Source organism: Saimiri boliviensis, chromosome 13 (assembly GCF_048565385.1).
Source record: "Saimiri boliviensis isolate mSaiBol1 chromosome 13, mSaiBol1.pri, whole genome shotgun sequence".
Taxonomy (NCBI): domain Eukaryota; kingdom Metazoa; phylum Chordata; class Mammalia; order Primates; family Cebidae; genus Saimiri; species Saimiri boliviensis.
The window spans coordinates 1273830-1289762 of record NC_133461.1 but is presented as its reverse complement, the minus strand read 5'-3'; the positions used below and the strand labels follow the sequence as shown (position 1 = coordinate 1289762).

Here is a 15933-nt window from a genome sequence, read left to right as displayed (position 1 = left end):
CGCACCCGCAGACCAGAACCGGCCGGCACCCACGTGCGGGGCCACGCGCGCACCCGGAAGGCCAGTCCGCGACGCATGCGCGTCCCGCCCCGCCGCTCGGTGACGTCTTGGGCCCGCCGCGAGGCGGGGGCGGGGCCTCGGAACGCGACGCCCCCCGCCCCCAGCTGTAGCGGCCCTTGACGTCATCGTCCGGACTGCACCGCCTCCCCCGCCGCGCTTTTGCCGCCCGGGACCGTCGTCGTGCGCCGACGCCCAGGGGAGGGCGGGGCCTAGGGACGCCACGCCTCCGCGCCGCGTCGTCGCCGCTCGTGACGCCATCGGACTTCGCCGCTCAGCGGGGGCGGGGAAGGGGCGCGGGCGGTGCCTCCGCTGGGGTTGGCGCTGAGTGGAGAGGGCGGGGAAAAGGCGGCGAATTGAGGGGAGAGCGGGAGGGGCGGGAGAGGGGCGGCCCGAACATGGCGGACCAGATTCCGCTGTACCCGGTGCGCGGCGTCGCGGCGGTCGCAGCCAACCGCAAACGCGCGGCCTACTACAGCGCTGCGGGGCCCGGATCGGGAGCCGACTGGCGCGGCAGGTAACCGAGGCGGGCGCGGCGCCTGAGCGCCCACCCTGGGAGCCGGGAGCCGGGCGGGTCTGGGGCCGGGAGCTGGGGCGGGGAGCCGGGGCCGGGAGCCGGGAGCCGGGCGGGTCTGGGGCCGGGAGCCGGGGCGGGGAGCCGGGGCCGGGAGCCGGGAGCCGGGCGGGTCTGGGGCCGGGAGCTGGGGCGGGGAGCCGGGGCCGGGAGCCGGGAGCCGGGCGGGTCTGGGGCCGGGAGCTGGGGCGGGTCCGGGGCCGGGGCCGGGGCGGGCGCCTGCGCCCCGGGACGCCTGGCGGAGCGCGGGAGGCAGAGCGGGAGGAAGCGCCGCGGCGGGTGTGGAGGAGCGGCCGCGCTCCGAAAGTCAGCCGCGATCGAAAGTCCTAAACTCGGATAATTCGGTCTCCGAAACTTGTGCGGCCGTGTGAACCGGGAAGGCGGCAGATGCAACTCTCGATCACGTTGTTAAAAACACGCTCCTTACTGAAATTTCTGTTCATTTCCGTGTCTTGACTAAGCGCACTTTTTACTTGGACATCTATACACCAAAGTGCTTTTTGTGGACAAGTTCTTCTGCTTTCCTAAAAGGGGAAACGGGGCTTGAGAAGGAGGCCACGGTGAGCGGTAGAGTTCGTGCACAGACCTTTTATGCCCGAGGTTGGATTTAGCTCATATTCAACTTCTCATTCAAAGAAGACTGTTTTTTAAAAGACATTTTAGAGAGGAGAATATTGCTTCTTACAGTTTTTGAAGTTTCATTCTAGAGGAATTGTAGAAAATATAATTTCATCCGATATGTGCTTGCTTCAGAATTTGAGTTTTTGAATAACCTTTGGTTTCGGCTATTTGAGAGACTGTAACCTACAGTCCAAAGTAGTTGTTGGAATGTTATAACGCTCTTGTTTGCTCTTGGGTAGCTTTTTAAAACTCAAAGCCATGGTTTCTCATCTGTAAAATGCTGGATAAAATTTTTTTACGGGACTATTGGCGATTACAGTAGAAAATGCGTAAGATGCCCTTATTCAGTGCTTGGTTGAAAGTGGGTTCTCTGGAGCTACCATTTCTCTTTTCCTCCTTGGTGTTACCTATAGCAGTAATTGTATTAGTAAATCTGTTTAATTTTAGGAGTTCATTATTTGGAAATGTGCCACCGGTTTCGAAATAGGTTTTCATCGCAGATTGAATCCGTGAGTTTTAGCCTCATGCACTTTCAAGCACTGTCATGTGATGCACAAACATTCAAGATCTTTATGTCTTCTTGGTGGATTGTTCCTTTCGTTGTTAATGTTCCTCTGTCTCTGGTAATTTTCTTTGCTCTAAAATTTTCTTTATTAGATATTGATGTCGCCGTTTATGCTTTTTTGGATTAATGTTTGCATGGTATAGCTTTCAACTTATGTTGAAGTGAGTTTCTTGTTGGATCATATAATCATATTTTTTATTGACTATGCCATTCTCTTTTAAATGGCACATTTACACCATTTACATTTGTGATAATTGTGGATATGTTAGAATATAAATATGCCGTTTATTATCTGTGTTGTGTTTCTTCTGATTCTCATTCCTCTGTTTCTTTTTTCTTGCCATTTTTTTGGATTACTTGGACACTTTTTTGCTATCTGTATACTGTGTTTGAGATTAGGTCTTTGTATAGTTTTCACAGTGTTTGCTCTGGGTATTACAATACACATATGTGAGTTATCACCGTGGTGTATTGCCGTCAGTATTTCACCACTGCCAGTGAAGTGCAGAAACCATTCTTTTACTTAGATCCTCACTTTAGTAACATGTCCTGGGTATCAGATAGTCTTACAGTTTTTGTGTCATTCACCAAATATGGTTTATAAAACTCATGATGGTAAGGATAGTGTATTGCACAAACCATGTACCCATATTTCTCCTTTTTCTATTCTTCATTTTTTTTTTTTTTGAGACAGGGTCTCGCTCTGGAGTTTGGTGATGCAATCATAGCTCATTACACCTTTGACCTGTTGGGCCCAGGCAATCCTCCCATGTAGCTGGGACTACAGGCAGGTACCACCATGCCTGGCTAATTTTTAAAATTTTTTAAAGAGACAGCATCTTGCTATGTTGCCCAACTGGTGTCAAGTGATTCTCCTGCGTCATCTTCCCAGAGTGTTAGGATTAAGGCGTGTGCCATGGCTGCTAGCCCACCGTTTTCTTGGCACTTGAAAAATCTTGTGCGGCTTCCTTGCATCCATGGTTTCTGATTAGGATGCCACTGTCACTCAGATTGATGTTCTCCTGTATATAATGTGTCATTTTTGTTTGGCTGTTTTCAAATTTTTACTTTGTCTTTAGTTTTCAGAGATTTAATTACGTTGTGTCTTGTCATGGATTTCATGTTTGCTGTCTTTTTTTTTTTTTTTTTTGGTTTTGACTAAATTGAGGGAGTTTTTAGCCATGATTTCTTCAACTACTCTTTGTTGTTGAAGAAATAATGGGGAGAGAGTTGTTCCTACTGTCTTCTCTCCATTTGGATTTCCAGTGTTAAGAAAGTTGGATTTTACGTTGGTGTTACGTAATTCCCTGTTTCTTTTCTCTGTGTTGTTCAGGTTGTGTAAATTCTATCATCTGTTCTCAAGTTCCCTAATGCTTTACTGTCATCTCCACTCTATTCTTAATCTCATCCAGTGAGGTTTATTTCTGTTACTCTATTTCTCGGTTTTATAATTTCTGTTTGTTTCAGGATAGTTTGTATTTGATTGTGGAAGCATTTTTATGTCTGCTGCTTTAAAATGCTGGTCATATAATTAATGCCAGTATCTTGAGTTAGCTTAGTTGTGGTGGTGTGTGATTGCCTTTTCTTTTTCTTTTTTTTGAGACAGAGTTTCACTCTCGTTACCCAGGCTGGAGTGCAATGGCGCGATCTCGGCTCACCGCAACCTCCGCCTCCTGGGTTCAGGCAATTCTCCTGCCTCAGCCTCCTGAGCGGGATTACAGGCACGCGCCACCATGCCCAGTTAGTTTTTTGTATTTTTAGTAGAGACGGGGTTTCACCATGTTGACCAGGATGGTCTCGATCTCTTGACCTCGTGATCCACCCGCCTCGGCCTCCCAAAGTGCTGGGTGATTGCCTTTTCTAATTCAGGTTGTGAATATTCTGGCTCTTGGTTTGACAGATGTTTTTCGATTGTCTCTTGGGTATTTTGTACATTAGGAGAATTTGGGTTCTATTTATATCTTTTATTGTAGTGCATAGCCACCCTGTTTAGATTCAGCACATAGGTCCTGGACCACATTAGTGGGCTGTGGTTCCAATGACATTTTAATTCTTAGAGCCATGGTGCTGTGATCTTTGGTCTGCTTGGTTTATATGGTACCTTTGGGGGTCTTCCTGGTCTCTGTTGGTGCTGTGTGAGGGGGAAAGGGAGATTTTCCTAGGCCTGGTGTCTCTTGTGTAGAGATGGAAGTGTCAGGCTCATGGGACAGAAGAGGCTTCTTTGGCTGGGCACTGGCTGCGGCTGTATCCCATTCATATGGACCCAGTGGCTGCAGTGTTTCTGGGTGGGAGAAGAGGAGACTTAGCACCCTTGTAATGAAAGGCTTCCCTCTTGCTGGTGCCACCTTGATGCTCTGGTGTCTTGGAGCAAGGAAGGGGGTCTTAGGTCTTGGATAAGAGGAGGCTTTCTGGACTGGCCCCTTTGTGCCGGGCTTGCACTTGTCGGTGCTGCCTGGCTTTCTGGACTGGCCCCTTTGTGCTGGGCTTGCACTTGTCGGTGCTGCCTGGCTTTCTGGACTGGCCCTTTGTGCCGGGCTTGCACTTGTCGCTGCTGCCTGGCTTTCTATACTGAGAGAGAGGAGGCTCGGGCATGAGGGGCACAGGCTCTTCATGTGCCAGCAGCTTGTAGTGGCAGGTTCCCCTTACTGCTACTGTCCCGTTGCCCCAGTATCCCTGGTTGGAGAGGAGAGTCTCGGGAAGTCAATGCTGCCTTCTTACCTTCTTTCAGAACTCTCCTTTGATTGGCTCTTGCCTAATTACCAGGTTTTATAGTTGGACTTACTGGGGAGGAGCAGAGAAATGGATCCGTGCCATTTTGTCTGGACCAGGAGTTGTGCTTCTACATTATTTTGGGTTTTATTTTATTGTGGTAACATACACATAGTTTAAAAAGTTAAGTGCTTTGACAAGGCTTATAGTAAGATATTGTGACACTATCTGTATGCTGGTAAGTATTCTCTGGCTCTTGAAAAGAACATTTATTTTGCTGTTGTTCGGTGGACTGTTCTGAAATGTTGATTTACCTTTTAGTTAATGTTCCTGTTGAGTTTATCTTCCCTTGTGGCTTTGTTTATTCTCTTTAGAGTTTTTGTTCTTTTTGAAATATGGTCTCAGTCTGTTACCCAGGCTGGAGTATAGTGGCATAATCATGGCTCACTACGGCCTCGACCTTCTGGGCTCAAGCCATCCTCCTGCTTCAACCTCCACAATAGCTGGGATTGTAGGTGCATCCCAACATGCCCAACTAATTTTTAAATTGTTTTTTGTAGAGGTGGGTGGGGTTCCACTGTGTTGTCCAGGCTGGTCTTGAACTCCTGGTCTCAGTGATTCCCTTCTATTGGCCTTCCAAAGTGCTGAGATTACCTTTCTTTAGAATTTCATCCATTTTTGCTTCATATATTTTGTAGGTCTGTTGTTTGGTGCATACACATTTGGGATTCCTGGGTGTTCTTGATGGATGGATCGGCACCTTTACCATTACGTAGTTCACCTATCTGTCTCTGGTAGTTTTTCTGCTCTGAAATCTACTTTATCTGACACTAATATAGCCATCTCTGCTTTCCTTCAATTAATGTTTGCATGGTATATAGTTTTCCATCCTTTCACTCTCAAGTCACTTATATTTCAAGTGAGTTTCTGGTAGTTGTCTTATGGTTGGTTCATTTTTTTACCCACCACCGTTGTCTTGTGATTGATACATTTTGACGGTTTATGTTCAGTTTGAGATGCCATTTTATTTTCTGTGTTTTCCTGTTTTCTTCTTTATTCCTTCTTAAGGGTACACTTAAACATTTTTTAGAATTCCAGTTTGCTTTATCTGTAGTGTTCTTCAGTGTATTTCTTTGTATAGATATTATTTAATGGTAGCTCTAGGAGTTACATTATATATACATAACTAATTGCAGTGTACTGTTGTTGATATTTTAAGTTTTTGGGTAAAGTGTAAGAGCTTTACCTCTTTAAATCTCTTTATCCTCCCATTAGTAATATAATACTCATGTAAATTATGTGTAGATTTTACATATGCAAAAATATATAAATACTTCCCTTATATGCAATTAGAACCCTGTATCAGTGTTACAATTTTTGCTTTATCTCTCAAACAATGTAGAAAATTCAAGAGGCAAAGGAAAGCCTATTATATTGACCTACCCTTTTTGCCCTTTCTGTTTTCTTATTTCCTCATAGTCCACAATTTCTTATTTTTGTTCTGTTTCGCTAATTCCCTAACCTTTTTAGGGAACTCTACTAGAAACAAATTCTCTTCATTTTCCTTAATCTGAAGATGCCTGAATTTCTCCTTCATTCCTGAATGATAATTTCACCAGATAATAGAATTTGGAGTTTACAGTTTTTTTCTTTCAGCACTTGAAAAATGTTACGCCACTTCTTTCTGGCCTCCATGCTTTCTTATGAGAAGTCTGATGTCATTTGAGTTTTTTCCTTTTCAGATAGGTGTCATTTTTTCTTTCACTACTTTCAAGCATTTTTCTTAATCTTTAGTTTTTAGTAGTTTGACTATTATGCCTCTTGGTATGAATTTCTTTAGGATTACCCTGTTTAGGGTTTACTTAGCATCCTAATTCTGTAAGTTTGTATCGTGTCAAATCTGAGAAGTTTGCGGCCATTATTTGTTTGAGTGCTTTTTGAGCTCTACTCTCCATTGCCGCTTTTACCCTAGTGGCACCTTGTGAGATCCTTTCTTTTTGTCCCACAGGACCCTAAGTTACTCCTCATTGTTTCTAAGTTCTTTTCCTTTTCAGATCGGGCAGTTTATGTTGTTTGTCTTAAAGTTCACTGCTATTTTCCCTCATTTTTTTTTTATTTTACTGTTGAGTGCATCCATTCAGATTTTTAGTTTCAAAATTTCCAGTTGATTTTCCTTCATATTAGCAGTGTCTCTGCTGAGACTTCATATTTTTTTCCTTTGTTTCAAGTCTGTTTATAATTGTCCATTGATACATTTTTATGTTACATGTTTAAAAATCCTTGTTAGATAATTTACGTATCTGCATTGTTTTGATGTTGACATCTGTTGATTCTGTTTTCTCATTCATGTTGAGATTTTTCTGATTTTGGGGATAATGAGTGATTTTCCATTATATCCTAGACATTTTGGGTATTATGAGATTTGAGACCTTATTTAAACCTTCTGTTTAATGTGATGGTGGGAGTGGAATGTGGGGGTTCTGCAAGAAGGGGGTGAGAACCAGGTTCCCTTCACAGCCCCTTTAACATCTGGGAAGGGAAGGTACCATGTGACTGCTGGCTCCTCAGCAGTGTTCTGCTAACGTCACCTTGGCTGGAAAGGGGAGGAGTGCCTGGTTACTGCATGCCTGTGGCCTCCACTGACATTGCATGGATATTGTTACCTTTTTAGAAGGTGGTTAGATTTTCTGCTTTTCATTAGGCCTCTTCTGATACTGATAGAGACAGGCAGGATTGCTTTATTATTGCCAGTTGAGGGTGTTAATTAAAATGTACCAGAAACCATTATTTCAGACTAAGCTCCTGCACCAGGCCCAGCAGACCAGACCAAACCAGAATGCAGTCACTTGTGCTAGGTGCCACAATCAAACTAAACTAAAAACAGGCCAATTTCCCAAAAACAAGAGATTCACAGCAACCAATCATAAGGGGCCAGTCAAACTGGGCTAGCATAAGAGAGTCCTCTGTACTTTACCCTGTAAGGAAAGTAACCTTGAAATGCCCAATTTGTGTTTTGTTCCTTGTATCTACTTTCTGCATCCTTTCTGGCTGTAAAGTTCACCTCTGCTGCTTAGCTTATCTGAGTACCTTTCTATTTCATAGATGGAATACTGCCTGATTTGCTAATAAAAGCTGGTTGGATCTTTAAACTAAATTTTTTGAAGCTTTGTCGTTAACAGGGATGAGTGTCTGGCACCCTTGTGCATGTGACCTGCAATGACTGCCAGGCATGGATGACTGTCCCCACTCCTCACTTGGTCTGCCCTGACACCATCTGGGCAATGGGGAGAGTGTCTTCCCACAGCTGGGGAGTGAGGAGTCCAGGCTTCACTTACTTTTTGCTGTTCAACAGGGGTGGGGTTATGCTTTTTCTGTCATGTTTGAGTGGGATATAGCGATTACTATCGAAAATTTTTTGTTCTGCTAGGCCGCCCTTTTCCTAGTCCTTTGGTCAGAGAGACCAGACCTTTCTTGGGGGCTTTTCTGGTCTGTGTCTATTACTTTTCTGGTTGCTTCTTCTCTAGTACACAACATGGGCATGAGACAAAAAGAAAATACTGGATACTCACTGTTGTTGTCTTGTTCTCTGGGTCCAAGGTCCTTACTGATGGCCCTCTTCTCTCCATCTTTTGATGTATAGGTTTTTAGTTCTATTTAATGGGAGGAATAGGGAGTAGCACATCTACTCCATCTTGGTCTGGAACTGGAAGGAAGGAGTAGTTTATATATATTTTTTTCTTCTGTTTACTCTTTTTTTAAAAAAAAATATTGCTCATTTACTCATATTTAGCAGCTGTTTTTATATAGTTTACATATCATGCAAGTTACCCAACTTAAAGTGTACAGTTAAGTGTTTTTTTGTTTGTTTTAAAATTATTACACTTTTAAGTTTTGGGATAGATGTGCAGAACTTGCAGGTTTGTTACCTAGGTATAGACATGCCATGGTGGTTTGCTGCGCTCATCAAACCATCATCATTAGGTGTTTCTCCTAATGCTATCCCTACCCTAGCCTCCCACCCCCTGACAGGCCCCTGGTGTGTGATGTTTCCCTCCCTATGCCCACGTGGATTCTCACTGTTCAAGTCTCCCTTATAAGTGAGAATGTGCAGTGTTTGGTTTTCTGTTTCTGTGTTAGTTTGCTGAGAATGATGGTTCACAGCTTCATTCATATTTCTGCAAAGGACAGGAACGCATCCTTTTTTATGGCTGCATAGTATTCCTTAGTATATATATGCTGCATTTTCTTTATCAAGTCTATCATTAGTGGCCATTTCGGTTGGTTCCAAGTCTTTGCTATTGTGAATAGTGCTGCAGTACACATACATGTGCATGTGTCTTTATAGTAGGCTGATTTATAATCCATCAGGTATATACCCAGTAATGGGATTGCTGGGTCTAAGGGTATTTCTGGTTCTAGATATTTGAGGAATCACCACACTGTCTTCTACAGTGGCTGAACTAATTTACAGGCTCACCAATGGTGTAAAAGCATTCCTATTTCTCCATATCCTCTCCAGCATCTGTTGTTTCCTGACTTTTTAATGATTGCCATTCTAACTGGCCTGAGATGTATCTCATTGTGGTTTTGATTTGCATTTCTCACCTGTTGTCTAACAAGTGTCAATGAGATGAGCCAGGTACCTCATTTGGAAATGCAGAAATCACCCACCTTCTGTGTTGATCTCACTGGAAGCTGCAGACCGAAACTGTTCCTGTTTGACCATCTTTTTATTTTTTGGAGATGGAAGCTTGCTCTGTTGCCAGGTTGGAGTGCAGCAGTGCAGTCTTGGCTCACTGCAACCTTTGCCTCCCAGGTTCAAGTGATTCCCCTGCCTCAGCCTCCTGAGTAGCTGAGACTACAGGCACATGCCACCACGCCCGGCTAATATTTTATATTTTAGTAGAGATGGGGTTTCACCATGATGGCCAGGATGGTCTTGATCTCCTGACTGTGTGATCCACCTGCCTCAACTTCCAAAGTGTTGAGATTACAGGTGTGAGCCACCGTGCCTGGCCTAGTGTTTTTTAGAATATTCATAGATACATCACCAGAGTCAGTGCTGGAGCATGTTCACCACGTCCAAAAGAAACCTTGTCCTCTTTAGCTACCACTCCCATCCAGTCATTTTCCTTTCCACCTATCCCCCAACCTCCATATCTATAGAGTTTTTTCATTGTGGTAAAATATAGGTCACTTAAAATTTACCATTTTAACTATTTATAACAAATCACGAATTTCACAATGGCACACATTTCCCAAAATAGAAATATTAGAACGTAGTAATTTTGCTATGAACTTTATTCACTTCCCAATTTAAATTTTGGGAAATGTGTGCTATATGATAGAATACAGCTAAAAGAAAAAAATCTAAGTTTGTGTATTGTCTTCCATTTACCAGAAACAGAATTTTACATTATGCAGTCTAGATATCCACATTGGTGGTTGAAAATTAATAGTTGTTAGAAAAATGGCTTTCATATGAGCTTTACTTCACTTTGTAAGCTTTGAAAGCTTCCTTCAGTGACCATATGAAAATAACATTTTGCTCTTATGTATGAAGAGTTATAGTTACTGTATTTTAAAAGTTCTTAGGTTTTCTTTGAAGTGGAATTATTTTTATTTCATTATAATCATACCACTTTAGGACACAGTACACTTAAAAGATAATGTTGGTCAGTTGGTACAGCTATAAAAATTTTCATGATTGGGATATATTTTATAAAAATTTCCAAGGGAAGAATTAGATGTGATTTGAGTAAGATGTAAGTCCATTCTTGCATTGCTATAAAAAAATAACAATACTTGAGGCTGGGTAATTTATGAAAAAAGAGGTTTTGTTGGCTTGTGCTTCTGTAAGCTTTACAGGAAGCGTGGTGCTGGCATCTGCTTCTGGTGAGACTTGAGGAAGTATACAGTCATGGTGGAAGTTGATGGGGAGCCAGCATGTCACATGACGAAAGGGAGCAAGAGAGAGAATGGGGAGATTCCAGACTCCTAACCAGCTCTCACGTGAAGTAACTGAGCGAGAACTCACTTATCACCATGGGGATTCATAAAGGGACTGTCCCCTGCCCCATGATTCGTCTTCCACTCCATGATTCAGTGTCTCCCACTAGGCCCCACTTCTGACATTGGGGATCACATTTCAGTATGAGATTTGCAGGAGACACACATCCAAACCATAACATATGGTTTAATAAACATTAAAAAATTCAACAGCACATTGCATGTATTATCACTGAGGATGAGGATGTTCCTGTTTTTATGTGTTATTAAGTAAACAAAATGATGTGTACCACACATAGTAGTTCCCAGGAGTTCACTGGGAATGCGGTTGCTTTTGTTAAGTCTGTTTTCTACAAAGTCTTGTGAGATACTGATTTCTCTTTTGCATTGTTAATGTCTGGGTGAAAATAAGGTATTTGTTAAATTGATATTTCTCATTTTTGTGTTTTAAGTGATAGTGGTGTCATTCAAATTGTTCATTGAATAAAGACTGAGTGACGTTGAGCGTTGTTGTTCTGTTTCTCCGTGTCCATCATTACTTTTTCTTTGCTTTGCCAGCAGTGTGAATATTGGCCCTGCCCAGAGGTGTTCACAATCTTATAAAAGTTAAGTTTTAGCATTTAAAGATACTAATGTTAAGAACAGATGGCTACTGTCTGATTATTGGTAAAATATTAGTGTTTCTTGGTAGAAGCAACACAATTTTTTTTAATGCTAGATTTCTCATTCTCAGAGTCTATACACAATTTTCTGTGAATCTTAAAACTTTAATAATTATGATAGTCTAATATTTTACTAGTTGTAAATGAAAGGTCTTTTGCTGTGATTGTTCACAATTGAAAGCCATTGTTTTTTTTTTAAAGGTATAGTACTAATTCTTAAGACAGTATTTATCTAGTTGCTCAGTCCCAGGATTCGTTGGAATCAGAGACATTTTCTTAGGGGGTCTGTAAGAATTTCCTTTAAAAGGCATCCATAGGTTGGGTGCAGTGGCTCACACCTGTAATCCCAGCACTTTGGGAGGATCACCTGAGTTCAAGAGTTGGAGTCCAGCCAGGCCAAGGTGGTGAAATCCTGTCTCTACTAAAAATATAAAAATCAACTGGATGTGGTGGCGGGCAGCTGTAATTCCAGCTACTCAGGAAGCTGAGGCAGGAGAATCTCTTGGACCCATGAGGTAGAGGTTGCAATGAGCTGAGATCATGCCATTGCACACCAGCCTGGGTGACAAGTGCGAAACTCTGTCTACAAATAATAAATAAAATAAAATAACTATAGTTTACTCAATTTAAAAAAATTATTTACACTTGCCAGAATAGAAATATTTCACTTATTTTTTTACACCTAATAATACTACCGTGAAGACAGAGTTGATAATAGGAAACATCACAATTTTAGGCAACTGAAGTATGTATCCTGAGCTAATTGGCTTTACAGCTTCAGATTTCTGGGTTTGCATTTATATAACATTGGATATTGCACCATTAACTAATTCAGAAGTTTTTCTCAATTTATGTATAGAAGTGTAATTTCTTATTTCAAGAAATTAATGTTCAGTTTTCTTGTAGAACATTTTAGAAATCATTAGCTCCAAGGTTATTGTATGTATAATTCCCATGCGGGAAATCAGATCTCAGTTCAGGGGACTATTTCCGTGTTCCTTTTGCTGGGTTTTGCTCCTCAAGTCAAGGCATATTTTTCAGGCAGCCATTCATTTAATTTTATTTATTCATTTATCTGCTGGCTTATTTATTTTAATATCTTACCCTTTTTCTTAGTAAGTTTTGTGCTTCTGTAACAGAATATCTGAGACTGGGTAATTTATAAAGAATAGATATTTATTTCTCACACTTCTGGAGGCTGGGAAATCCAGTATAAGGTATTGATGCCTGGTGAGGCCTTTTTGCTGTGTCCTCACATGGAAGAAGATGGGAGGGCAAGAGAGGACGAATGTGGTGTTCTGACATGGCAGAAGAGCAGGAAAGAGTGAACCCATTGCAAAATGCCCTCTTTGTGACTGCATTAATGCATCATGAGGGTGAAACTACTGTGACCTAAATGCTTCCCACTAGGCACTATCTCCTAAGACTGTTGCATTGAGGATTAAGCTTCCAACACATGAGTTTGGAGGGGACAAAAGCATTTCAACTATAGCACAGTTTGTCTCCTTTGTTGCTATATGAGGGAGAGTCCCAATTTCTCATTAGTTTATGCAGCTTGCTGCTTACTAATGACTTATCAATGACAGTTGAACCTTGCATTTGTATTTAACAAAGGAAAGGGGCACATTTCTTTATAGCATTTAGTGTTTTGCTTTGTTTTTCTACTTTATTAACATGCAGACAAAGGGGCAGTGTTTATTTTTAAAGAAAGTTTGAGCATTAGACATGTTTTAAATCTGTTTCTTCATTTAATATCAATTGGCTTCTAAGAAGTATTTCTCATAGAGATGGAAACAATAAGGCTCTTAGATACTTTTGATGAAGCATAAGTTTTAAGCTAGTTATTGTATTGATTTACTTAGATTCATGTAAATTATGTGCCTTCCACTACTTGATCGTTTATGGAGTTCCTAATTTTTTTTGAAATCTTTGGCTGCAGTTCAGATAGCTGTCCTTGTTTCTTAGCATGGCACTGCTCTTGGGTTTGGTATCGTCCATTCTGTCGTCTTTGTTCATAATTGTTTTTACTCATTTTAAAAATATGTTTCCAGAATTATACTTAATTGCTGGAAACGTTGATTTCTCTTGAGTGACAAACCAATTAAGCGTGTATGACACCAGGCAACAAAGACACTTAAGATTCTGTGCTTTTCCTGTCTTTGAAAAAATCCATTATTCATCATCTTATTGTTTTTAAATACTGAGGTAAAATGTTCAATACAATAGGAAAATTGCCTTGGAAATGGAATAAATTGCTTGCCAGTTCAAAGACTCCATTTCTGGAGTTGAGGTTACAAAACACAATGTTGCTTATATTCCTTATCTTTCAGAAATCACTGTGCTGCTCTTCCCATAGTAAACTTGATAAGATTGTGACTTTTACTAAAATAAGACATAATAGTTGAGACAACTTAAGGAAAAAGACCAAAAATCTTATTTTGTGTATTATATTACAATATATTTATATGGTGTTTTGAATTTTGATCACATTTTATATAAATATTCATTTTCTAATTTTCTAGCTGACTTTTAAAAGAAGCAATTTCATACAGAGAAGAAAAAATGACTTTTTAAGGGAAAAATATTATTTATGTTTTAGATCTGTTAACTTCACAGATCGTGTGATTTTTTTTTTTTTTGCCTAAATTATAATGAAACTTGTATGCTGTAAAGATGTTCTATGATGCTGTCAATAGTAGTTGGAGTTGTGTATAGAAGATTATCTGGAGACACTAAAGAAGTAGTCTTTTGATTGCTAGAGTAGGGCATTTAAGAGAGGGGTGAAAAGAAGTGACTGCCATTTCTCCTTAGACATTTACTTTCAACAAAGGTCTTCTATGATGATTTGTAGTGACAATATTCTATTCCATCGTGTATATGATCAATTATTTATTCATGGATATTATGTATTTTTTTCTATGTTTTCTTGGGTACTCCTTTTAAACATCACAGCCCAGTGATAGTTATCTTTGCAGGGAAATCTTGAACACATTTTAAATTTCCATGGGATAGTGAGAAACCATGGTTAAAGTTGATTTACAGAAATGAAAAGCTTTCAATGCATCTTCACAAATTGTTCTCCATTCTTACCAGCAATTGTTTATACTCTTACCAGTGATTAAGAGTGCCTGTTTATCCAAGACTGTTGGCCACATTGAATGTTAAGACTTCTTTTTTATATTTGATAAGCAAGACATGGTCTCTTGTTTGAATTTGCATATTTTAAAAGTCCCTTTTGAATGTATAAGAATGACACAGTGGACTCTGGGAACTGGGGGGAAAGGCTGGGAAGGAGGTGAGGGATAAAATACTACAAATTGGGTTCAGTGAGTACTGCTTGGGACATAAGTACACCAAAATCTCACCAATCCTCACTGAAGAACTTATATATAACCAAATACCACCTCAAAAATCTATGGAAATAAAAAAATTATTTTCAAAGAAAGTCCTTTGTGAAAAAAAAAATTCTTCCAGATTTAAAACCTCCCAATGGCTTTCTATTACACTTAGAATTAAACTCCTTCCTGGTGCTTGGCCTGCACTGTGTCCCTTGTTCCTGCCCTCTTCAGCTTCTTCTGGTGTCCTGTTCCCCTTGGCCAGCTGTGCACGTGTCCAGCTGTCTTTGTGTTGTGGATCTCTCCAAGGTCTTGGTGCTAGTCAGCCAGTCTTTCTAAGCCTTCAGGGGTTATCTGCCTTTCCTCCAGATGCCTCTTCTTGGGGCGTAGCATCTTGGGTGATCTAAGGAAGACCTCTCCCTCACTTCCAGTCTTATGAAAATAATTTATTTTTTATCATTAATTATTATGGATACATAATACTTATACATATTTATGGGGTACATGTGATGTTTTGTTAGTGCATACAATGTATAATGGTCAAATCAGGTAATTGGGATGTTAAATGCAGTGAGTTCTAAGTTTCTTTTCAGAGAATCCATGTCAGTGTGTTTAGTTTCCTTGTTCTTTTTTTCTCCATTTTAAAGTTTAACGTCCTCATCTCCTTGCCCCTAGTTTCAGTAAACAACCTTCCCACCAGCTCTAATCAGTCTTACACATCTGTTTCCCTGATTACCTGCTCCATCTTGAGTTACTCCGGTCATCTGCTCTGACCACAGTCGCCTTTAGTCACCTGTTCCATAACCGTCTTTCCCGCCAAAACTGCTCACCCTGCCACTCTGGCTCATACTCCTGCTCTCTTTAAAATAGCCAATTGGAATTAGCTTAGATTGTGTAGTCCAACTGTAGCCAATATGGGAACCACACAACAGTAGGGGCTACCTGCGTCCGGGATAACGATTACCACCCCTCCTTGTTAAGGTCTGCTCTCACCATTGCTCCATCCACACCCTTCTGTAGAACTAAATTGCCTTGCTGAGAAAACTTATGTTCGAGTGCTAAATTTCTTTTGTGGCAATGAATATTTCTTTCTAACAGGCATATCTGTCACCTTCAGCATTTAACATTTCTTTATGTTAGGAACTTTCCAATCTCATTCTTTTAGTTATTTGAAATACACAATAAGTTACTCTTAATTATAGTTGCCCTGTTGTGCTACTGAATCCTAGATTTTATTCCTTGTATCTAACTATATTTTTATACCCATTACCCATCTATTCTTTGTCCCCTACTCTGTGCTACTCTCCTCAGCCTCTTATCAGCATCATTCTACTCTCTGTGTCCATAAATTCAACTTTTTTTTAAAGCTTCCTCATGAGTGAGGGCACATGATACTTATAT

General features: G+C 41.0%; 1 protein-coding gene across 4 annotated transcripts in view; it reads left to right on the top strand.

Moving 5' to 3' along the window:
• Window positions 1-379: 379 nt before the first annotated feature.
• ATP9B (ATPase phospholipid transporting 9B (putative)) overlaps window positions 380-15933 on the top strand; it is a 277165-nt gene continuing 261611 nt past the window's right edge. For 2 of the 4 annotated variants that reach the window (XM_074383230.1, XM_039463619.2), the window contains exon 1: window positions 382-574. In XM_074383230.1, the coding sequence (XP_074239331.1) occupies window positions 456-574 (119 nt within the window). In that variant the 5' untranslated portion in view covers window positions 382-455. Of the gene's footprint in view, window positions 575-15933 lie in introns of all 4 variants that reach the window. The other 2 variants (XM_074383227.1, XM_074383229.1) reach the window with 2 other exon arrangements.